General features: G+C 32.2%; 1 protein-coding gene across 2 annotated transcripts in view; it reads left to right on the top strand.

The window, feature by feature from the left end:
* The window catches only part of LOC143055648 (structural maintenance of chromosomes flexible hinge domain-containing protein 1-like), a 77,909-nt gene that overhangs the window by 31,020 nt on the left and 20,579 nt on the right, over nucleotides 1-26,310 (top strand). For both annotated transcript variants that reach the window (XM_076228811.1, XM_076228812.1), the window contains 20 exons: nucleotides 660-779; nucleotides 1,483-1,627; nucleotides 3,003-3,102; nucleotides 4,492-4,564; nucleotides 9,317-9,453; nucleotides 9,729-9,863; nucleotides 11,569-11,731; nucleotides 12,697-12,764; nucleotides 14,415-14,690; nucleotides 15,483-15,563; nucleotides 16,468-16,623; nucleotides 17,705-17,830; nucleotides 18,538-18,617; nucleotides 19,323-19,480; nucleotides 19,845-19,969; nucleotides 21,131-21,186; nucleotides 21,688-21,772; nucleotides 22,554-22,685; nucleotides 24,267-24,416; nucleotides 25,284-25,416. In XM_076228811.1, the coding sequence (XP_076084926.1) occupies nucleotides 660-779; nucleotides 1,483-1,627; nucleotides 3,003-3,102; nucleotides 4,492-4,564; nucleotides 9,317-9,453; nucleotides 9,729-9,863; nucleotides 11,569-11,731; nucleotides 12,697-12,764; nucleotides 14,415-14,690; nucleotides 15,483-15,563; nucleotides 16,468-16,623; nucleotides 17,705-17,830; nucleotides 18,538-18,617; nucleotides 19,323-19,480; nucleotides 19,845-19,969; nucleotides 21,131-21,186; nucleotides 21,688-21,772; nucleotides 22,554-22,685; nucleotides 24,267-24,416; nucleotides 25,284-25,416 (2,499 nt within the window). The remainder of the gene's footprint in view (nucleotides 1-659; nucleotides 780-1,482; nucleotides 1,628-3,002; nucleotides 3,103-4,491; nucleotides 4,565-9,316; nucleotides 9,454-9,728; nucleotides 9,864-11,568; nucleotides 11,732-12,696; nucleotides 12,765-14,414; nucleotides 14,691-15,482; nucleotides 15,564-16,467; nucleotides 16,624-17,704; nucleotides 17,831-18,537; nucleotides 18,618-19,322; nucleotides 19,481-19,844; nucleotides 19,970-21,130; nucleotides 21,187-21,687; nucleotides 21,773-22,553; nucleotides 22,686-24,266; nucleotides 24,417-25,283; nucleotides 25,417-26,310) is intronic.

The raw sequence follows: 26,310 nt of genomic DNA, 5'->3' as shown, positions 1-26,310 counted from the left end.
AAGCTTTTCAAATTTTTATATGTTGATACTGATGACAAAATGGAGGTCAAATTTGATATTGACGATTTTCACTTTCACCATTCATCAGTAATGGTTCTTGTGATATTGCCAGGACACAAATAAATGTTAATAAATCCGGTTTGCTGTCGTTGTGACAGCCTCTTGTCTTGGTTTATGTTAAGTTTATGTGACTGTTGTGATAAAGCTTTATATTTAGGACTATCAATACAATATCAATGATTAGTAAAGAAGACGAGACATGTCAGTGTGTGCATTCTTGTATTAGAAAATAACTATACCAAAAACAAACAACATTATATACACTTATTACGAGTATACAATACTTTTTCTCTGTAAAATAGCAAACTATGTCATCATGAAAAATAAATAAAACTTTTCCTCATTACTCAAATTACTAAAACAACTTTCTATATTCCATACACTGTTATAAAATATTGTTTGCAAAAAATCTGCATATTCTGAACATTCTAATAAAACATGTTTCTCATCTTCAGTTATATTCAAATATTTTTTTCTACAATTAAAACAATACCTTTCATTTACATTTATACCTTCATATCTGCCATTTTCAATTTAAATTTTCTATTTAAAAGTTGAGAGGAATCAAATAATAACATGATTATTTTTTTTCTTTTTAGAGAATGTTAGAAATTTAGGTGCACATACCTTGATTCTACAAGTTGTATTAAATGAAAGTGGTAATACAGTGTACTCTGGCAAAGAGCTACCATCACACAAGATCAAGTTTACAGTTATAGGTAAGAATTAATAAAGAATACATACAGTATTGGTGAAAAACAAGTGTTGTTCTTTACATGATGATGGATTTATTTAACAACCTTGATTTGAAATCTGACTTGTACAATATATCAGGCAGCCACCTAACACCTTATATATATATTGAACAGTCAGCTGGATTTTTGATTAATAATGTAAAGTAACCCATACCAATTATATGGGTTGTATAATTGTATTGAAGCTATTAAGTTGCTGGACATTTCTATTCAAAAATATTCAGATACTTTTTTTATTGTCTTTTTGACTTGTTTTCTGTTTCTATTAATTAGAAAAATAGGGGGAGATAACTCAAATTTCATGTGTAAAATGTAGTGTAAATTCTGAAATTATTGTGATCTTTTTATTATTGCGAAAAATGTGACAGGGGTATATTCTCAATAATTTTAACTCTCATTTTGAAATTTTAAATATCAATTAAACAGGATTTTTCTCAATATCACAAAAAATTGAAATTGCATTTAGTCTAAAATCACATAATAGCAATAATAGATGCACACAATAATTTCTGAATCTACAGTATTAAAGTGAAATTTTAAAATTAACTTTAGGCTGTTACAAAATTTTCAAAGTGACTATCTGTGTATCATATGTAGTATTCACTGAAATAATCAGAAGCCAGAAGCATCCCAAAAAAATAATTGTAACTGTTCTTGTTTGTTACAGAAAGTGACCCAGAGAAATTTAGTGTTGGCATGCTGGACGGTCCATTCCGTATAGGTTTACCCTTCACTATTCCTTTGGAATTCCAGGATGAATTTGGTAACCCCGCGAAACCTAATGATACCTTTACACCAGTGTTAGAAGCAAGGTAAACATTCAACTAATGCTTTGTGTGAAAAAAAATTGATTTTGATGGGACATTCAAACTCATAAATCGAAAATAAACTGACAATGCCATGGCTAAAAAAGAAACAGACAAAAATAGTAAAATAAGTAGTTTTTGATTTCTGGCAATTAATATCATTTAGTATTATAAGCAGATGTGGAGTAAATATCATTCAGATAACTGTGTGAACTCAATAGGAATTAACACATATTTACCAAACAAGACATCAGGATTAAAAGATTTCAAGGAATATTAAATATAATGTAATTAATATGAAGATGTGACATAAATGCCAATGAGACGACTCTCCAAAATTGACCAAATGACACACAAATTGATCACTGTTCAGCCTTCCACAATGAGTGAAACCCATATCCCATAGTCCTCTATATAGCTATGTTTGTATTTCTGAATGTAACTACCCAATAAAGCTTTGTGAAGTTTATTCAATAAACACTCACCCTGACTTAATAACATTGATTTATTGTGTTGTCTGACAGTGTCTAGTTAGGGTGACCAATAGGGATCACATCTTTCATCTCCTACTTTACTAATTCAAAACTGTTTAATTATAGCTTCACAGAATTCAACCAAACTTATCAATTCTTGAAGATAAGCTATAGTTAGGGCTATTCCAGAAAAAAATGTATGGGGGGTTGGAAGGCAATTTTTGTCAGCACCGGCCACCCAGACAATTGTAATTGAGAATTATAGTGCATTATAGTGTGAAAAGTTGCTCTGATACCCATCACCCATGTATTATTGATATAATGTGCCTTCCAACGCCCCCCCATACATTTTTTTCTGGAATAGCCCTTATGGAGCTTTTTTTTTTATCTGTGTGATTTGGGGGTTTCTGTTCTAAAACATGGACTCTGTTTCTGCTTTCTGATTGGAGAAGACAGACAACACAAATCAAATTTGAAGACTCAACTTTCTAATAAAAGGTACTGTACTTATAGGTCCTATTAAGATTTCTCTTAAAATAATCAGAAACATTTTATAAGACCTACAAGGAACTATTAAACAGATGAAAAACAAAAATTAATGTACTTTCCCTTGACATTTTTATGTTAGTGATTTCTTACTTTTTTCTGGGATAGACTTAATGGCTAGGTGATATTCACCCACTCTTGACCTGAAATTTTTGACACATCAGATAAAAATCACTACTTTTATGATGTAAAAATATATTCACTTCGATGTAAAAATTTTATGGTAATTTCAATGATGTCCAGTTGACAAAAAGCGATAAGGTGTATTATTGTCTCATATGTGTCCAACCCATTTGTTTGCTTTTTGTAGTGCATGTTGAGAAGAAAGTTCATTTAATATTGATTCCTTTGTTTACTTATAGTGAAATAGATATAAGCTACCAGACAACAAAAGTCAAGGGAAATAACCTACTCATCAATGGTTGTGTTGCTAAGGGCAACGTAGGAGAAAGATCTGGGAAGGTTTGTTATCAATTTTAATTCTAAGAAAAGAAAAAAGAAATTGTAGCTTGTCTGTGTGCATTGCATTGTATCACTTATTGGAAGGCAGTACTATGATTTGTATATATAATGAAATTGGTTCAATTACCAGGGGCGGATCCAGCCATTTTAAAAAAAGGGGGTTCACAACCAAGGACAAAAGGGGGTTTCCAACTATATGTCCCCATGCAAATTCATTGATCGGCCAAAAAAAAGGGGGTTTCGAACCCACAGACCCCCCCCTTGGATCCGCCAATGATTACAATTATGGACAAAGAAAAATAACACCAATTTTAAATATTTCTTTATCAAAAACGTCACTGATTTTTATGGCCCCGCAACGAAGTTGTCGGTGCCATATAGTTTTACCCTTGTCCGAAATTCCGAAATTCTGTAATTATGTAATTCCGAAATGCTGAAATTCTGTAATTCTGAAATTCCGTAATTCCAAAATTCTGTAATTCCGTCATTCCACAACAAATCATTATACAGAGTTTTTTTCTGAACGCCTTCAGATATTGGGCTGATTTTTGGTATGTGAGTTAACCATGATGAGTTACAGATCAAGTTTAAGTTTCGTTCCACTCCGCTAATTTGTGCTGAAATTACAGGCTTTGGACTTTGAGAAATTATTGAAAATCACAGTTATAAGGATTTTTATACCCCTGCTTTAAAAAAGGGGGGGATATACTGTTTTACCTCTGTCAGTCCGTCCGTCCCATGAATATTTTTCGTCGCATTTTTCTCAGGAACTACAATACAAGGATTTCTGAAATTTGGTTTCAGGGTTTATCTAAGTCAGCTATACCGTGTGATGCGTTTTCAGATTGATCACTTGACAACTTCCTGTTTACCGAACACTTGTATGATTTTACACATGATAGCCAAGTTGAAAATTTTTGTCACATTTTTCTCAGGAACTACAATACAAGGATTTCTGAAATTTGGTTTCAGGATTTATATAAGTCAGCTATACTGTGTGATGCGTTTTCAGATTCATCACTCGACAACTTCCTGTTTACCGAACACTTGCATATTTTTACACTATTAGTATTATCCACTTGCGGCGGGGGTATCATCAGTGAACAGTAGATCGCAGTTTCACTTGTTTTTTCTATACACCTCCAGATTTTGAGCTGATATTTGATATGTGAGACTACCATCATGAATGTGTCCACATGTGTTATTGAAATTGCAGATTTTTCAACTTTTTGGGATGTGGCCATTCGTGTCACTTTGACACATCTAGTTTGAGAACAGATATTAGATTCATGCCAACATATTAAATTTTTTTTGTAAGTATATATGGTTATACAGATGGACAAGATAGTTGTGTCTTGAATAAATTGAAGGTCTCTTTGTTTATTTTAGAGTTTCAGTTTAACAGTAAAGATCAAACAGCTGGTAGAAGCATCTCAGACACTCAAGATCAGATTTTTACCAGGTATGTTTAATATAAAACAGAACACTTGATATTTCTATCTTATTTTTGCGGATACTTTATTTTGCGTTTTTTCCTTTCTTTGCCACTTCGCTACTATTTAGTTTCCCAATTTTCAAATTTATATGATGTAGTTTAAGATGGAAATCCAAGTTTTACATTTTCTTGACTATTTATATTTGTGTTATTTTTCTACTTGCGAAAATTGATCGCTCACGAAAATAAGTTGGTTTACAGTAATTTTCCACTGAAAAGTCCAGCAATCAATTAATCGTCTTGTATCTTATTATTGTAAGATTGGGTAGATAATATGCCATATTTTCTTTTGGGCAAACAACAATAGTAATATTTTAAGAAAAGAGACGCCAGAGCTGAAAAAAAAACTTTAATAAAAAAAATTGAAATAATTTGTGTCATCATTTTTATGCAGTTAAGCTGCATTATGCGAGCGCCCTCGATTTGTGTTCTACCCAATAAATGCTGAAATACTTGCCATTGTTATTATCTAGCTCGCTACTATGTTATATATAACTAATTGAACACTTTTTTAATACTTTTTATTCTGGATTACAAAAAATATGACCAGAAAAACCTTAAATGATCGTCGATTTATCCAAAAGTTTTGAAGTTACACATAGGAAGTAGTGCTTATTAAGAATCCTTGTGTAGTTCATTACGACTTGTGCTTTTAGATAAGATGTCAAAGAACAATTGTATGAAATATTTAATCGCCGAAAATCTATTAAGGCAAGTAGTTTAGATTTCCCAAATGGCAAAAGTCGTAGGGATATTGTTTGTCATCAATACGTAGTACAATTACGTCAGTAGTCTATTATATAATAAGTTCAACTGTTCATGCTGTTGGCAGCAATTTCAAATTAGAAAAAGAAATTTTCATAGCTTTTCAATTTAGAGGCAGGTGTGCAAATTAGCGGTGGTCCGAGGTCCGCGACTTTCCACTTTTGCAAGCGGAATTTCGACTAGGATAGTTGGTTTCTAGCTACGCCCGACGTAGTCACCTTGAAAGAAAATAAGAAATTACTTTGCAAACCTTCCATGCAAGTCACCAAAGTCTCCAATTATACGAGCTAAAAACTTATTTTTATCATTATTATTCATGACAGCGATGTTCATTTTGTTCAACCGCTAGCTTTATACAGAAAATCGCCGACAAATATTGTATAAATTCGAGTAAAATCGTATCTGATTGACAAAAACAACATTGTAAACACATAACAATGGCGGCCGTGAAGACAAAATTTTACAATATCGGATCCGATTCCGGAAGCGGATAAGGATAATTCCGGGTTTGGCGATCATTTACAAAATAAATCAAAGCAGGTGAAAAAATAAATCTATGCATGGTAAATGAATATAAACACTAGAATTGTAAACCAAAAGATATATGTAAAAGAAAGAAAAAACAGAAAAAGTATTTTATACAGAAACTCAAAATTACTTTTTGACAAATTTTAATTTAAAAATATTACTGCAATTTCGAAGGGTTATTAGTTTTTCTCAATTTTGAAGGGTCAGTTAAAGTAGCTGGAAGTTTCTTTATTTTCACAAATAATGCAACTATATTATATATACCTAAATGTAAGTAAATCATATGATATATAGGTGGCATTCTTTGGGCCACTCTACCCCTCCTGTTTGATAACTTAGAAACGGTCGAGCTCCCCACCCCTAAACCATATTAGGGGCAGATCCAGGATTTAAGGTTAGGAGGGGCACAAACTTAAATTTTCGCCGAGCAGAGCGAGGCTAAAAAAAATTTGAGGTAAAATTATCGGAATATTCTTTATTAAGCTGAGAACAACCCATGCTTTGCAAATTTAAGGGGGGTGCAAGCCCGCAAACCCCCCCCCCCCCCCCCCCTGAATCCGCCCCTGCATATATTCAAGTATAGGACAATATAATAAATAAAATGAAATATAGGGGGAGTCCCTGGAATTACCCCACCCCCTCCTGTTTGAGAACGTGGAAACGGTCGAGATCCACACCCCTTAACCATATATATTCATGTTTGTGACAATATGAAAAATCAAATGAAATATAGGAAGAGTCGCTGGGGATCAACCCCACCCTTCCTGTTTTAGAATTTAAAAATGGTCCAGATCCCCACCCCTAAACCATATATATTCATGTATGGGACAATATAACAAATAAGATGAAATATAGGGGGAGTCCCTTGGGTCACCCCACCCCTCCTGTTTGAGAATTTGAAACCCGTTGAGATCGCCACCCTTTAACCATTTATTCATGTACGGGACAATATAAGAATTCAAATGAAAGATAGGGGAGTCCCTGAGGTCACTGTACACCCTTCTGTTTGAGAACTTGGAAATGGTCAAGATCCTTACCCCTAAACCATATATACTCATGTATGGGACAATATAACAAATCAAATAAAATATAGGGGAAGTCCTTGTGGTCACCCTACCCCTCCTGTTTGAGAACTTGGAAACCAATGAGATCCCCACCCCTAAACCATATATATTCATGTATGGGACAATATAACAAATAAAATGAAATGTAGGGGAAGTCCCTATAGGGTCACCCTACCCCCAGTGGCGGATCCAGAAATTTTCATAAGTGAGGGCCCGTTCCAGTCACGCTTCAGTGATTCCCTATATAACAGTGTTCTCCCCAGAAATTTTGGATAGCATCACATTTTGCGTAAAAAAAATAACTGTATTTTTTTTTAATGTCGTTTGTCGCGTCGCGTTGATGCTGTATTTCCTTTATATGTTTTAGTTTAGATTGTTCAATTCATAACTGAGAATACAATTAAACTATAACCACATAAACAGTTGTTTCAGTTAATGTTTTCTTTATTCATTTATAGTTACAGAATTATTTTTTTCCTCTTGTGCCAAATAAATATAAATATGTGGTTTCAGTTACCCAACAATAAGTCAAATGAATGAATGGTTCATTATAGATCAACCTGTTTATATACAAAACTAAATATCTAGTACACAAAATTAACTATTTTTTAAATTATATCAAGTAAAGATAAAGTAGCAAAAGTAGCAACAAAAAAATCAATTTAAAAACTTTTTTTTATCATGTTTATGAAATTCATTGTTTCATGGCACTCAATGAATTAGTCCCAGTTTTTTCTTATCTTTACATAAAAATGATATGTATTTTTAACAAAGTTATCTAACAAATAGTCTGTTAATGCGTAGTTTTCTCTCTTGGTATATTTTTTCTGTCTACTGTCCATCTGTTGTCCTTATCGTGAAAATGCGGATTTTTGTCATATCTGGTCCGGTTCCGATCCACAGTTTACACAAAAATGTGCAATGGCGGCCGTAGAAAAATTTACGAAAATGAGTCCGAGAATAAACATTGTTTGACAAAAGATTGTGCATGAATAAGACGCTTTTAATGTATTAAATGGATTAAACATAAACTTAAGCCAATTATGATAACTTTTTAAAGAAGTATTAAACTTAGTTTAGCTCTAAACCAAAATTCTCGCTCTCGTATTACCGGAAGAGACAGAAAGTAATTTTTGGAGAGATGCACAAATAAACGACCTTTTTAAAAAAAAAAAAAAAATCGTTTCAATCTTTGAAATTTCGTAATACAAAACGTAGATTTCAAATTGTTTTGTGATTGCATTTTTCCATGTCGAAATTGGTGATTGCAGACACGTGGTATTAGTCATGTCACAAGTGTCAGCTTAGGATATTCTCATCCAAACAGTTATCACCCTGAGGGCAATTAACACCTAGCTATTTAATCTCTTAATTGCCTTTAGTGTCCGACTTAAAGGGATTACAATTAAAGGTGATATAATTTTTATAATCATAATCGATAATAGATGAAAGTTCAAAATTGAGGACAAGTAAAATAGCATCTTCAAAATAATTATAGCGTCGCGGGAATTATTATAGCATCACGGTGAAAAAATATAGCGTCGCGGTACCGCGACGCTAAAACGGCCTGGGGAGAACACTGATATAAGCAACCAATTTTTTTCCCAAAAAGAGGGTGGGGCGGCCCCCTGCCCCCCCCTAAATCCTCTGCCTACCCCTACCTTTTTGAGAACTTGATAATCGTTGAGATCCCCACCCCTAAATTATATATATTCATATGTATGGGACAAAATAACAAATCATTTACATTTACTATGGGCAGGTCAGTCAGACCTCACCTTTGATCCCTGTAGTAGTGAACATTTGTCTGATTCATGTCTCATAACTTTTGTACTATAGAACACAAACTCAGTTTTCTTTCCAGGGAAACCAGTCCATTCATACTATTACATGTTCATATTAAGTCAACTTGAACTTCTAGCAGTCAAATAAAAACCAAGGTTAACTACCAAGTAGAACAACTGCAATCATTGGGAACTTGTACCACTGCAGACTCACCATAAAAAAATATACATTGATATATGCATTGCTTTTGAAACCTTGATAACATATAAATTATTTGCCTTAATAAATAAATCATTAGATAAACATGAATGTATACTATATATGAATGTTTAATGTTGACACAGTTTTCATAATTACGGTTGCCTTGGTTTTTGGTTAACTGCCTTCATCGCTTACAGCGCTTTGATTTTATTTGGGTAGGCTGCTTGTAAGATGGGTAGATAGTCAAAGTCACACAATTTAAATTTTATTTTTGGTCTTATTGAGTTGTGGTCTATGTTACAGTTAAGCCAAGACAAGACTTGAGAGACATGAATGTGTAACAGAATGTAATAATTTGAATGTTTTTGTTTTGCAGGATCGCCTTCTCTTTTAGTCGTACCACATGACAAAGAAGTAGCAATAGAGAATGGTAACCCTGTCACTTTTAACTTAGAAGTTCATGACAACTCTGGGAATATTACAAATGACGGAAAACTTATTTGTACTTGCAAGGTAGTGTATTATTTATTATTCAGAGAAACATGTATTAACTGGTCAATAATGATAATTGACTGGACCTCATATTTGGTGTGAACTCAACTTTTTATATGAAATTAATATCTTTAAAAATATTATATTTTGAATACCAAACTTTATATACTGATCTTTCTATTTGTATCAAATATTTAATTCTCAGGCATTTATGCCAAGCTTTATGTAAAGAATTATAATATAAAAAAATTGGTTTTCTGATGTTGATAAAATTTCTATCTGTATAAAATATTTAGTTCTCAGGTGTGAGTGGACTGCCAAGCTACTCATTAGACTGTTCTGCAGCAGGATTTGGAAAGTTGACAGGTGAACCAATATCTTTAAAGAAACTTAAAGATTTTCAGATACTAACAGCTAAGATTGAACTACAAGTAAGTAAGAAGGAGTTTGCTGGATTTTTTATGCCCCACCTACAATAGTAGAGGGACATTATGTTTTCTGGTCTGTGGGTCCATTTGGTCAACTGTTCGGCCGTCTGTCCCACTTCATGTTAAATTTTTGGGAAAGGTAGTCTCACATAATATATGATCTTTCTAATTTTAATGCCAAATTAGAGTTTTGACGCTAATATCACTGTCCACTGAACATAGAAAATGATAGTATGAGTGTGGCATCCATGTACTATGAACACATTCTTGTTAAATGTTGACATCCTTTCCTGTTTATATGAGTTAGTTCTGTAAGGGTGTAAATGACCTTGATCAATTAGTTCAATATTTCAAGATAAAAAATGTTTTAAGTTGATGAAAATGCATCTGAAATTTGAATAAAACTATCTGTGTTAAGGTTTCTTTGAAAGCATAGATTTTCCATGATTATTCATTGGATTTTAAAAAACAAAGAAGGTGAAATTCATTAAATTTTTGGAAGCATTTTTATGGCCCCGCAACGAAGTTGTCTGTGCCATATAGTTTTACCCTTTCCGAAATTCTGTCATTTCATCATTCCACAACAAACCATTATACGCTTTTTTTTCTAAACACCTTCAAATATTGGGCTGATTTTTGGTATGTGAGTTAACAATGATGAGATACAGCTGAAGTTTAAGTTTCATTTCGCTCCGCTAATTTTTGCTGAAATTAGGGGCTTTGGACTTTGAGAAATTGTTGAAAATCACAGTTACAAAAAAATGTATACAGACTTTTTTCTAAATGGTTTCAGTTAATGGCCTGATTTTTGGTATGTGATTTACTCATGATGAGTTACAGATCAAGTTTAAGTTTTGTTCTGCTCCATTAATTTTTGGCAAAATTAAAGGTTTACAACTTTGAAAATTGTTGAAAATCACAGTTATACAAACTTTTTTTCTATAGGCCTCCACATTAACAGTTAATTTTCTAATTATGAACATATCAATGTGAGACTAGCATCATGTTAGTGTCCACATGTGTTATTGAAATTGCAGATTTTTCTACTTTTTTGAGACTGGGCCATTCATGTCGCTTTGACACATCTAGTTGTATTATATGTACAGTTTGAAACCCAGAGACACAGAAATGTTTCTTAGGGATGATAGTTTATTGCTTCATTTTATTTTGTCCATCAACAAACATGTACATTTACCTATTGCATTTGATAGCAAACATCAAAATTTACTTATCTTGCCGAGAAGTTTTAACCATACTGGTAAGATGGCCTGTTATTCACCTTTGAAAATTTTGAATGCATTCTGGGTAATATTTTCAAAAACATACATCAAAACACTGTGATTGGATAACAATGTAACAAACAATTAAAATTCAACTAATGAGGTAAAATTGTTTCCATTTAGGGATAAGAACAATGGAATTATTCATGGTCCTTTGTTCGTTGGATACCAATGTTCGTAGGTTTCATGGGTACAGGTTAACCACTAATTTAAATGTTCAACAATAACAAATTTTCAATTGGCTTTGTACGCAGATATAGGCAAAACCACGAAATCATATATCCACGATAATGCAAGTTTTCTTTAATCTACGAAAACATTAATTAATCCACAGTATGACAAGTTGTTGACATCTTTGTCCTTAGGTCTTTTGTATATAGTTGACTCATTGGCAGTCTTACTGCTACTACTACATGTATTTATTACAGGGATATAAAGATGTTAAAGCTATTGAAAGAAAAGTCAGGGTCTTACCAAGTGGAAGAGTGTCAAGTATAGATGTCCATCACTTGAAAGACAATGGTAAAACAGTGGCAATGAAAGAAGGGGAGACAATTGCTGCAATTGCTGGACAGGTGATACAGGGTTTAAGTGAGTACAGCTAGTAAATATATTGTTAGTCTTGTATTATTTTAACTTTTAGTTTCTTGTCTACAATTTGGAGTTTAGTATGGCGTTCATTATCACTGAATTAGTATATATTTGTTTAGGGGCCAGCTGAAGGATGCCTCCGGGTGCGGAAATTTCTTGTTGCATTGAAGACCTGTTGGTGACCTTCTGCTGTTGTCTGCTCTATGGTCGTGTTGTTGTCTCTTTGGCACATTCCCCATTTCCATTCTCAATTTTTACTTTATGGGTGATGATATTTTTTCCTAGAGGAAAGTGTTACAATCACTATTGTATTTGAACAGATTATTTTAATAGGCTCCAACATGAAAAATAAGAAAAAATCAATTCAGGAAACAATTTACAAAAAACAAATGACAGATAAGAAAAAACAACAACAACTTAATTACAGGCTCCTGACTTGGGATAGGCATATAAAGAATGTGAGGGGGGTAAAAAATTTTGAGGGACTAACCCTCCAAAAACCTGGACCAGAGTCTTACAGAACAACACAAGAAAAAACTTAAAAAATCAGTGGAAAAGGGCTCAACTCATGTATATAGTAGAATAGTCTTGTACTATTTCAAACAACTACATTATATTAACATATTCTTTTGTTAGTCCCCTGTGCAGAGTTATGGTCTTTGGACTTTAAAAATTCACTCAAATAGCTAGTTTTTCACACATGCATGAACATATTGTTTTGAAAATTAATATATAGTTTTATCATGACAAGTTACAGATCATTTTGAATTTTATTCTGGTCTTATGATTTGTGCAGAGTTATTGTCCTTGGATTTAGAAGATTCTCTTCAGTAATCAGTTTACACCATGACAAGTTAGAATTTTATTCCAATCAATTTTTAACAGGGGACTATGTATTGCCATGCTATACTCATAGAACACTTGGTTAATATAATATTGTTTCAAACACCTATATTATATTTCAGGTTTTTCTCTGACTGATGAAGCTGGAAGAAAGGTTGAGATTGATGATTCTATTGCAGCAAAGATTAAAGTAAGTAAATCTTCCAGATGAATAATTTACTCTATAAACTGAATTTTTTTCTATATGTAGCCCCTTGATACCCAGGTGGTAGTGTAGGGGTTCACGTATGTTAAATCCTGACTATTGAAAAACAAATAAAAGATAAAAAAAAAAAACAATCATCATGGAAGGCAAACATCATATTAGGTAGGTACTGAATATGTAGATGTTTACGAATTCTATTCATTCTGGGAAATGATTTTGAAAGCACATGGCTAAACGTTCTAATTCTTTATTAACATGCTAAACAAGGGTAAACAATCCAATGCAGGGATAACGTTTTTTCATTTGAAGACGGAAATTCATTATTTTCTGATTATTGTGCATCTTTAAATAATCAAACTTTGATAGGTTTTGATCTGTTGAATTAAGGCAACAATTCTTATAAAGCGATTAAGAAAAAAAATAAAGGAAATATTCCAAAAAAAAGATAGAATTGCATGAACTTCAAAAGATGGTTCGAAAATGTAAGCGTCCATCTGCCCTTTATGGATCACACGACTGGAATGGATATAAGAAGATGCGGTATGAGTGCCAATGAGACAACTCCCCATCCAAGTCACAATCCAAGAACAGCAAGCTATAAAGGGCCCCAAAATGACTTGTCTAAAACCATTCAAGCAGGAAAAACAAATGCTGTAGATCACCAAGAGATATTTCAATAGCAGATTGCAATACTGTTATAAAATTTAGAATGGAAAATGGGAATGTGTCAAAATGACAACAACCCGACCAAAGAGCAGAAAACAGCCAAAAGCCACCCATGGGTCTTCAAGACATTGAGAAAAATCCTGCACCTGAAGGCAAGCTTCAACTTGGCTGTGAATAAAAATGTGTACTAGATCAGCGCAAATGGATGTCTATATTCATTTCAAAATATATACATTTTCCTATGATTTATATCAGCAACTACCATATGAGAACAACTTAGTTTTGGTTCTAAATTGAAAATATATTGTTCATTTACAAAAAATAAATTTAAAAATCTGAATTCATTAAATGTACATAATTTCCTTTCCTATTTTGTTAAACCCATTCATGGACTTTTTTCAAATTGGTTTTCCCATCCTTTCATCAGTTTACAATCATAATATCAATTTGTCAATAATATATATAAATATATTGTATATTAAATTATTTTCTATATGTAACCCCTTGACACCCTTGTCAGGTGGTAGTGAAGAGGTACGTGTATGTTAAATCCTGACTATTGAAAAACAAATAAGAGATAACAAAAAAAGAAAAAAAAAAGATTAAAGTAAGTAAAGATGAATAATTTACTCTATAAAAATAAGGAGATGTCGTATGATTGCCAATGAGACAACTATCCACCTAATAAAATGAATTGGATGTAAACTATCATAGGCAACTGTATTGTTTTTAACAATGAGAAAAACCAATAATGTATGGTGGGCTATAAAAGTCTCCAACATGTTAAATATGAAACAATTCAATTTAGAAAATGTTATACAATGTAAAGATATTTTGAATGGTTTATTATTTCTGCTTTCAGAAGAGAGATAAAGATCACACAAATAATTCTTCACTTAAATTTGATTTTGGTCCTAGCACTCTGCTCTTTAAGAATACTTTTTTTAACAAAATTCTTTTATTCTTTAGGTAAATTGGACACCAAAGACTCCTAAGGAGAAAGTAATACAAGGTATACTACCAGTTATCAGAGTTCCGGCCATCACGTCAGATGTCAAATACTGCCAGATATCTATACAGGACGGGTCAGGTGTGGACTTCAACTTCATTGTTAGTGGTAAACCTGCTGAACCAAACCAAATCAAATGTAAATGCGAGGGATTTAATGTGGTCAAGATTGGCGAAGTATTGGCCTCAGAGATACATGTCAAGGTCAAGGACAGATTCGGGAATGAAATATCAGATGTGAGATTTACTTTGTTGTTTAGATTAGGCATTAGAAATTGATAATAAAGTTGATAATGGAAATCAGGAATATGTCATAGATACAACAACCTGTCCAAAGAGCAGACAACAGCTGAAGGCTTCCAATGAGTCTTCAACACAGTGAGAAAATCCCTCACCAGAGGTGTCCTCAGCTGGCCACTAAATACAATTGAATACTAGTTCAGTGAAAATGGACAGCAAACTAAACTCCAAAACCTAAAAATTAATTAGAAATAAAAACCATATAAGACCCACAAAAATCCAGATGCTCCTAAAATGGGACAGACACAAAAATGTATATTTAGTAGGGCAAAGAGAAATAATCATAAACTGTAAGTAAAAAAATTAGCATATATTTATTATTACAATTAATTGAATAGTTAACAAAACTGTGATGTTTAATATTGTGAATTCAAGAAATGTTGCAAACAAAAAATGTTGTTTAAATTGAAAATTTTACCTTTGCAAAACCATTCTGCTTGCAATTTTTTGCAATATTACAAACATTGCAAAATTTCAGAATTTACGATTTAAATGAACATGATGAAGCAATGTTTATTTTGTCTAATTTGCGACTGGAGTAAAGGTGTGTTTCATATTTAATATTATATGAAAAATAGGAGATATGATAATGAGACAACTATCCATACAATTACAGTGTCACTGTATTGTCAACAAAAAGGTAAAGCCAGGTAGAATATGCCCAGACAAGAAAAAATTGTTCAAGAATTCAAACAAGATAACTGATTATAGGTTGTTCTTTTTTTATAGTTGCCAAAGAATACAACAAGTGAATTTATAGTCACTGGTGAAGGACTGAACACTAATATCATTAAAGTTACACAGTCAAAGGTTAGTTTAATTAGAGAGGAATATTACCTATGATCAAATCATCAATGCAATGTAATATATTGTTTTTTTTTGCTTAGGTTCTCATGATCTTAGAATTTCAGATTCCTGAAATTTGGTATCATGCTTTATGTTTTGCACACTGTGAAATGCTTTCACATCTATTGTAGGGAATCTTTATTGATTGTTTTTAAATTTTGAGTACCAATTTTTTTTTATCAAACTCTTCAAAGCAAGAGCTATCTTTTCATTTTGAATATTTTTTACACAAATTTTCAAGTTTTAATTTGTACTTTTAGTAACAGTTTATTGTTGAAGATTTTTCTATACTGTAAAAGCAGAAATGTTCGTGGAGGATTTAATTTTGTTTATTTCGTTGAAAAAATATATCCACAAAGTTAAAACCTCCACAAAAAATTTAACTTGCATATTATATAATTTCCATTTACTGGAAACCATGAAATTAAATCCTCATGAAATCTTATATAGAGACAAAACCACGAAATTTTAACTCTTTGAAAATTAATGTTTCTACAAAATATGTAGAAAGAACTCATTTTTCAAATGAGGCAATTTTCCAAATCAATGTGATAATTTTATGTAACATCTTTGAATTTAATGTGTGTATTTATTGTCAATAATCCTTGACCACTTAAAAAATGCTAAATATTATTTATGTGATTGTAAATATTTTATGAAAGAACACCACTTCTGAAAATGTAAATGCAAGTTTTAATTATTGCAAGCCTGTTACATTTTTATGCCCCATCTACAATAGTAGAGGGGCATTATGTTTTCTGGTCTGTGGGTCCATTCATTTGTCCGTTCGTCCTTCATCTGTCTGTGTTCTGTGGGCACATTCTTGTTCACAATGATTTTTGAATTAACTGTATTTGATATTTTGTAGGGAACATTTGTAATTCAAGGTATACAGTTTGAAGGTGTTACAATGGGTATAAAGGATGTGAAAGTCCAATGGAGAGAACACAGAGATTTTGTCAAAATAGACGTGGCAGCAGGACCCCCAGCAAAGCTTATAGCACCTGGTTGGGACCTTAATCAGGTATGTTTTGTATATACATGTACAGATTTTCACAACCCAACAGCGTAATAATAAAAAGTTCTATTCCTCAGTTAGTATAAATATAGATGAGTGCAATATATTAGTATATGGCCTAACACATGACTTTTGACCTTGACATCATTTCCATTGTTTAATCTAATTTTTTGTATTTATAAGAATGTATCATGATAGATTGAAAATATTTCGATATTGTATCAACTAAATATTCATAAATATAGTTAAAAAAAAATTAAAACAACAATTGGCAATTATTGTAAATTCAGAAATTATGGTGTGCATTTACATGTATTAATGGGATTTTGTCATTTGAGATTAAAATGTGATTTAATTTTTTATGATATTGAGAAAAATCCTTTACAGTTAATTCATATTAAAGTTTTCAAAACGGGAGTTTAAGTTATTGCTATTATAATCCATTTGCATTTTTTGGGGTAATAAAAAACCAGCATTTATTTCTGAATTTGCAGTACTGTAATATTATAAGTGTGTCAAAACATTTAGGACCTGTACAAGTGTACTGCACACATGGTTGTAATTTTATTTATTTTGAGGACAAATATCCAATCATCACACATCACATAATTGAAAATAGACATTTGATGAATGAAAATTGACAAAATGATGCTATTACCTCCCTTTAATTCTCAATACACCAGATGAGAATGATGAATGACTGCTTTACATCCAGAGACAAATTAATATGCATATTCAGGATGAGAACATGTTAATTTAATATGAATATTAACCCTGCTTTGTACTAGACTGAATTTTTATCAAATAATCGTCGTAAATATCAGGGTTGAAATTTTGTTATTGTATGCCAGTTGCGTGTTTTCCTCTTAAAAAAAAAGACTCATCTGTGAAGCTAGAATCAAAAAAGGTATAAATGCATTTTTTAATCATGATGACTGGGACTGATAAAAAGAAAACTAGTGAACAATTACAATTTAAAACATCCCATGCACAATTTTGTTTAATTCTCTTTTAGCCTGTTACAGTATTAAATAATAACAAATTACCCAGAGCTTTGATGGTGCAAGTTTGTTTAATTCTCTTTTAGCCTGTTACAGTATTAAATGATAACAAATTACCCAGAGCTTTGATGGTACAAGTTTGTGATGTCAACGGAAATCATTGTAGAATTCCAGATTTAAGAATACAGATAGCTAAAGATCCAAAGATTAAGGTATGTATGTAACAGAGACTAATTTTACCAAAAAATCTTACAATAAAAAATATGTCTTCCACTGAACATTGTAAGGTGATAGTGCGATTGTGATATCCTCAATTCACATTTTCCTTGTAAGTCTTTAATGTTCAATTTTCAAAAATAGTCTTCAAACATTTATGTCATCAGCTAAATAAGCAATGACAAAATTTGGGAAATTTACATGCAAATTACATTTGTTAAATATTGACTGAGTTTATGAGTTTTAACCCTGCCTCAGCAAAGTGTATTTGACTGCTATCTTACAGCTGAATGCATATATTGTGTATGTAAAAGTAATATCTTTGGAATGATTGCTTACTAGCTGAAGCATGAAGTTATTATTAGATTAGGTATACTACCCTCCTTTAAGAGTAAACTATTCCGACAGATATTCAATCTATCTGTTTGTAGGACTAGACTATTCCGAAAGGAGGGTAGTATATCTAACCTAATAATGACTTCATGGTTCAGCTAACAATCAAACTAACCAAAGATTCTACCTTCACCTACACATTCAATGCATTCTGCTGTAATTGACTTGGATTGTTATTCTTCCCATCAAAAGTTGTGGTCTCTCAAGGTACTCCTGCTTTCTACACTTATACAACTGGTTGCCACGATATAACGTGTGGTGAAATTAGTTTATAATTCCACCAAACAATGATTTTACGTGTATTTTACAGCTGATGCCAGCACCATCAATGATGAAGACAAACCCAGAAGGATCTGTCAACTTTGGTATATTATTTGTATCGGGAACAAGGTAAATTAAACAGTAGTCTTTGTTATAATCATTATAGTGAAGCAACTTAGTACTGTAAACCTAGCAATAATTGTGAGGTTTTTATTAATGCAAAGTATGTGACAGGGTCAGTGTTGTAATAATAAGAACTTACATTCTGATATCTGATACATATAATCTATAGCCCCCCAACCAAATCTATGAAGGCATAATAAAGTTTAACCTTTACATCCGTATGTCCCAAAATTGGTTTTCTTTTCTCTTATATTGTCTCAACCAAATGTTATGAAACTTATACAGAATGCTTATTACCTCAAAACACAGATAAAAGTTGAATTTGGGTTGCATCATTCTAGCTGTTCTATATTTATGACCTTTACAAATGGAAAAAATTGCTGTATTTTTTGTTTTAACTTTAGTATGCCTTTATCAAATATTATGATTTTATACACAATGCTTATTACCAAAAAACACAGATCCAGTGTAAAATTTGGTGGCGTCACTTGCAATTGCAATAATACATGAATATGAACTCAACTTTTTAAAATTTACAGCAGTTTACACAGAACCTAACAGAAACTTAGCATGCATTATTGTATAACATTGCGATTGTTTTAATATATCATCAGAAGAAAAGAGGTCAACAGCGACTCAAATATGTTTGCTGGTCTGACACTATATAAAAATTTACATCAATCCATCATTGAAAATGTTTTTATATTTCAGAGGGACGTACGAAATAGAGCCTAAAGCTATGAACAGCAATCCACCAATACAAAGCTTTAAGATTACTATAGAGATACAACCTGATACCACAAAACCTGTTGAGATGAAGGTCAACTCTGGACACAAGTTTGTTTTTAATGTTGGAGATAAATTACCTGGTATGTGCAACTTGATTTTAGATAATAAGCAGATTTTCCACTTGATTGACTAGATTTTTACCATTAGCGTTGTGAACTCGCACATTTGTAATACCTCTTATGACTATATGAAGGTCAATTTCATGCATTAAAGGGACACTAGCTGTCAAATTTATAATCACCAATTTGATTTAAATTCTTATATTTGATTAATAACATATTAAAACATTTATTCAAATTATAAAAAGTCTAAAATAAACAATTTACAAATCAGGGGCTTGATAATATTTCTTATATTTTAGTGTAGACGTAATCTAATAAACTATTGAGTTGACCTCCATATACATTTACAACACACTATACAGTAAATGTGATTTTTTTGTAGATATCTATGTTGGCATTATTGCTGAAGATGGAAACAAAATGTCAAATGCTAAACACTCCAGTTTGTCAATGAAGTTATGGAAAGTAGACAACAGATCAAAGAGTAATAATACACCAGCATCTAGGGTAAGGGAATAAGGAATACCAAATTCGTAATCTAATGCTTTATGGGTAATATTTTCAAAAGCGTACAGCAAAATATTGTAATTCGTCAAAAACATTCTGAACAATGAAAATTTAACCACTGACGTAAAGTTATTTTTATTTTGGTGTACCAACAATGATATTACTAATGGTCCTTTAGATTCTGAAAAGTCAAATTCAGGCTGGTCCACAGAACAATTCTTCAAAACTTCAAGAAACATTGTTTTACTTAAGGAAGGAACTTTCAAAGTCTTATTCTAGTGATATTTATAAAGAACATATTTTCCATACACTCTCTGTCTCACCATATTTAGTTTTATATTTGTCCCTCATTCCGCAACAAACCATTATACAGACTATTTTTCTAAACGCCTTCAGTTATTGGGCTGATATTTTGTATGTAAGTTAACTGTGATGAGTTTATACAGATCAAGTTTAAGTTTCATTCTGCTCAGACAGCTAATTTTTGCCAAAATTACGGGCTTTGGACTTTCATAAATTAGTTATAAAGACTTTTTCTAAACGCCTTCAGATGTTTGGCTGATTTTTATGTCACACTTACGATAGTAGAGGGGCATTATGTTTTCTGGTGTGTGGGTCCCTTTGTCTGTCTGTTCGTTTGTCCGTTTGTCCCGCTTCAGGTTAAAGTTTTGGTTAAAGTTTTTGGTCGAGGTAGTTTTTGATGAAGTTGAAGTCCTATCAACCTGAAACTTAGTACACATGTTCCCTATGATATGACCTTTCTAATTTTAATGCCAAATTAGAGTTTTTACCTTAATTTCACGGTCCACTGAACATAGAAAATGATAGTGCAAGTGGGGCATCCATGTACTTGGGACACATTCTTGTTGTTATGTGAGTTAACCATGATGAGTTATAGATCAAGTTTTAGTTAGGTTATGCTCAGCTGATTTTTGTAAAAATAAAGGGTTTACGACTTTGAAAATTGTCAAAAATCACTATTATACAGACTTTTTTTTATACGACTTCAAATTTGAGTTGATTTTTTATGTTCAAGACTACCATCATGTTTGTGTCCACATGTTGAAATTGCAGTTTTTCAACTTTTTGAGACGGGCCATTCATGTTGTTTTGACACATCTAGTTTTATTTATACACTGATTTAAGTATAATGAATTTCAGGCCACATCATACAGTCCAGAAGTTGTTAAAAATAGTCCAGGGGAATTTGTATTCAGGTAAGTGTGCAGATTAAAATTATTATTATTTGATAAAAAAGGGTGCAGTAATAATAATACCAATTACAGAGTGGTTCAAATTCCTCTTGAAAAATGTTCAGCCCATCTGGATGTCCAGTACAAATACTTTCTAGATGGTTAAGTGAGTTTCCCTTGCTTCATTGGAATGAATCTTATACAGATTGAAGACATACCTAACAATTTTGGGGTAAAGAGGTCAAAATTAGAAGAAAATTCTACTAATACCAATTTCTTTTTTGGGGGGAATATGCTTTCTCAGTTGGTTGGTTACTTGTGTTAATTGCTTGATTTAAAGAAAACTCATACAGATTGAAGATGTAGGATGAATGTGGAAAAATGCAATTGATTTTAAATTCAACATGTCCAAGGTCAAGATTACAGCTTCTAAAAGAAGTTTAAAAAATATAGAAATACAAGTCAAGTTCACTATCAACTGTACAGTTCATTAAAAGATATATACCTTTCCTTATGTTTTTTTAGGGATAAAAAATTTCCAGAACAAGCAGGAGAATATAATGTTCTTATTACCTACTATGATGGCAAACATGAACTCTTTAGTAATGTGGTAAGTAATGATGAATCATGGGAAACATGAACTCTTTAGTATTGTGGTAAGTAATAATGAATCTTGGGAAATATTATCTCTCCAGTATTGTGGTAAGTAATGATGAACCATGGGAAACATGAACTCTTTAGTATTGTGGTAAGTCATGATGAATCTTGGGAAATATTAGCTCTCCAGTATTGTGGTAAGTAATGATGAATCATAGGAAACATGAACTCTTTAGTAATGTGGTAAGTAATGATGAACCATGGGAAATATGGCCTCCTTAGTAACATGGCAAGGAAAGTTGGATGATGGTGAAACTAGAATTAAACTACAATTTCATCTATTCATCTAAGAATATAGACTTTTTTGGAAAAATGTTGATTAAACAATTGTTAGTGCAATTAAAAGATATCGAGAATCACATTTTTTTCCAATTTTTCTATTTGGTCAGAATAAAGAAATGTTTAACTCTGTAGCACTTTTTTCAATAATAAAAACATCGCAATAGTTTCTAAATATACATTACTACAGTAAGAAAATACAAAGAAAACAAGTTATGGGCTATGATATTACAAGTTTTACAGTGGCTTGTCTCATGGTCTTTGCCGCTCTTTGGTAGATTGTTATCTCATTGGCAATCATACCACATCTTATTGATATTCCATACTAAGGCTTTGTTATATTATATATGAAAACACCTTAACAAAAGTTTTTATGGATTTTGGAGAATATTATGATTTTAATAATACATAGATTCAGTTTTTTCACTGAATAAAAGTTATTTTATATATTTCAGCTTAATTTCACACTAAATCCTGGAAAACCAACACAGTTATGTCCCTTGGAACTACCTGGTACCCCAACTGTATCTAACACACGTAATCCACAATCAAGGATTTTAATTAGAAATACACAATTCCAGCTAGTGGTAAGTTTACAAGGGTAATGTTTTTATGCCCCACCTACGCTAGTAGAGTGCTTTATGTTTTCTGGTCTGTGCGTCCATCCATCTGTCCGTCCGTTCCTTTTGCTTCAGGTTAAAGTTTTTGGTCAAGGTAGTTTTTGATGAAGCTGAAGTCCAATCAATTTGAAACTTAGTACACTTGTTGCTTATGATATGATCTTTCTAATTTTAAAGCCAAACTAGAACACACCCGTGATATTGCGGGTCCGTGACTGAATTAAAGTATATAACTATGCGCAAGCCTTATTTCAGTATTATTATTGTCATCTGATAAAGTCATGTTGATTATAAGATACACAGTTTTCTCTGCTTTCAAATCTTTCTGTTTGAACCCGTCGAATTGGAACTTATCAATTATTGGTAATATTAATTATATAATTTGGAAAACAAAAGGTCCTGGAATGGAGTATTTTTTAATAACAGCATTGTCCTATATTAGTTATAAATAAAGTTGAATTCTTTGATTCGCTGTTTTACGTCATGCCCGCTAACAAATTGAAAACTGTACCTATACACCTTATTTTAGTCCAGATTTTTAGTATTCGTATTGTTATCTTAGAAAGTCTTACTGATTAAAAAATACTACAATAGGTAACAATTTGACAATGATTGATGGAATTTAGTAGTGTCAACCCTGTGATTATGACCTGTGTAAATAGCATAATCCTAAATACACCGTTTGTTAGTGCGCCTGTCAGATGTGGAACGTACAGATAAGGTAATAGGTAACAGGTGAATATACTATTGGTATTGGTATCGGACTCGACATGGAACTTCTTAATTATTGGCAATATTAATTACTTGGAAAACAAAAGGGCCTGGAGTGGTGTAATTTTTTATCTACACCTTTGTACTATATTAGTTGTATATAAAGTTGCATTCTTTGATTCATCGTTTTTATGTGATGAAGGCTGACAATTTGGACCTCGTTATTTTAGTATTATAGATAAGACTTTTGACCCCAATTTCATGGTCCATTGAACATAGAAAATGAAAGTGGGAGTTTCAGGTAAAAGTTTTTGGTCAAGGTAGTTTTTGATGAAGTTGAAGTCCAATTAACATGAAACTTAGTATACATGTACCCTATGATATGATCTTTCTAATTTTAATGCCAAATTAGAGTTTTTACCCAATTTCACGGTCCATTGAACATGGAAAATGATAGTGTGAGTGGGGCATCCGTGTACTTTGGACTAGTTCTTGTTTTCCTTAGTGTTTTCCCACAGATCATGATACATCGTACCATGACATATATGATACATGACATGTACTAAAAATTAAAAAAAAATAGTTCATTAATTGCTATTTATCAAAAAGTAAAGCAACAAAAGTTTGGAAGTCTGAGGAAAGTTGAAAATGGAAAGTCTCTTATCAATTATGTTCCAATGAGGCCTTTGGACTACAATTAGAATTGTTCTGTTGAAGAACATTAACATTAAGAAACATTTCAAAGATATTTACAAATTAAAACGTTACAATTATTATAGGCATATATTTTGTAAAAATAAATATAATAGATAATTTAATTTCAAATTAATATTTTAGGATGATTCAAGTAATTTTGCTGGATATGGCTATAATGGGACATTAAAACTGGAGATTCTTGGAGAACCAGGGGAAAAAGAATTACCGTGTTTTGTTGGGGGAGTCAAACATGTGGAATTTAAGTTCATCAATGGAGAGTGTAGTGTTTCCGTAAGTATATAATAGAGAAAGAAGTGATAATAGTTGCCATTAGTATTTATGACAAAATTTCTTCATTTTCCTTCATTTTCCTTGATTTCCATAAAATTTAAGGTATGTTTAGAATCATAAAAGTATATGTGCACCCAAGAAAAAGCTTGATCTTGATGAGATTATGTAATTTGATATGATTAAGCTTTAAAATTACTAAGTTGTTTCTTGAATATATATATGCAAGATGTCTTAAGAGGCAGTTTCTGAATTACTCTTATAAAATCACCTGTCTCTGTTGAGATTTCACAGTGCCTTCTGTGGGTGCTACATGCCTTTTATGGAACAGTTCTTTCAGAGTCCTTTCAGATTATTAGTAAGTGATTTTGTCTCCTTTTAATAACATAGTTGTGTATAACCTGTAAATGAGCCAATTAAGTTTCAAGGTGAGTAAGGGCTACATGGTCAAGGTAGCCTCTTGTTTTCTGTTCTGGATTATTTTTTTTTTTTTTTTCAAATTTACTAAGGGACGACATCAAAAGTTCAATGAAGGATAAAAAACTTAATTCACATAAGTTTTTTCACTGACCCCCACACCCCCCTCTTAACTTAATTTGGGAAAAATTGATTGACCAATAGGGATATATATAAAATCGATTTTAGATTAACAAACCTTGCAGCAATGTTGACCCCCCCCCCCCCCCCCCCCCCCCCAAACTATTTGATTTAAGTTTTTTATCCTACATCGATCTTTTGATGTCGTCCCTAACCCAATGATTTCAGATTTTTCTTAAAACAATTCTGAAAATACTTTTGTAAGAGATGAAGATATTTATTCAATTGTACATTTGAAGAAGAGGAGTATAAACACCTTTTTCTTGATTGTAGAATGTGATGCTACAGGAGAATTCATCAGGCAGAGATGGTGCTGAATATACACTGAAATGTCAACTGGTTTGTGACAAACTACCAAAGAACCATGCAATACCACCATATAACATTACATTTCTGTTTTATAACGGTAAGTCCATGTCAACTGGTTCGTGACAAACTACCCAAGAACCATGCAATACCACCATATAACATTACATTTCTGTTTTATAACGGTAAGTCCATGTCAACTGGTTCATGACAAACTACCCAAGAACCATGCAATACCACCATATAACATTACATTTCTGTTTTATAACGGTAAGTCCATGTCAACTGGTTCATGACAAACTACCCAAGAACCATGCAATACCACCATATAACATTACATTTCTGTTTTATAACGGTAAGTCCATGTCAACTGGTTCATGACAAACTACCCAAGAACCATGCAATACCACCATATAACATTACATTTCTGTTTTGTAACGGTAAGTCCATGTCAACTGGTTCATGACAAACTACCCAAGAACCATGCAATACCACCATATAACATTACATTTCTGTTTTGTAACGGTAAGTCCATGTCAACTGGTTCATGACAAACTACCCAAGAACCATGCAATACCACCATGTAACATTACATTTCTGTTTTGTAACGGTTAGCCCAACCAAGTATTTCATAACAAGTGAGAATTGAATTAGATATGGCTTGATATCAGTTTTAGGTATTTTAATTCAATATGATAATAAACGAGCCTTTAGCTTTTAATAACGAGTGTTGATATCCAACTCAGTATCCAACTGTCATATGGTGTTAAACTTATTTCTCTTATATTGAAAATGAACCTTGGTTGAAAAAGAAAATTTTGACGACATTGTACCAGTTTGCACCGTTAGCCACTTGTCTGATGCCCAGGACTAGTAAATATTGTTTCGGACTAGTGAAAATTTTCAAAATTTTATATAGTCATATAAGGATAAGTTTTGAAATTTAGTTTCCAGACTAGTAGATAAAAAGTTTTTGGAGCAGACTCATAGATGC

This window comes from Mytilus galloprovincialis, chromosome 12 (assembly GCF_965363235.1).
Source record: "Mytilus galloprovincialis chromosome 12, xbMytGall1.hap1.1, whole genome shotgun sequence".
Taxonomy (NCBI): domain Eukaryota; kingdom Metazoa; phylum Mollusca; class Bivalvia; order Mytilida; family Mytilidae; genus Mytilus; species Mytilus galloprovincialis.
The sequence above is the reverse complement of the archived record's forward strand: the minus strand, read 5'-3'. Positions and strand labels throughout refer to the sequence as shown.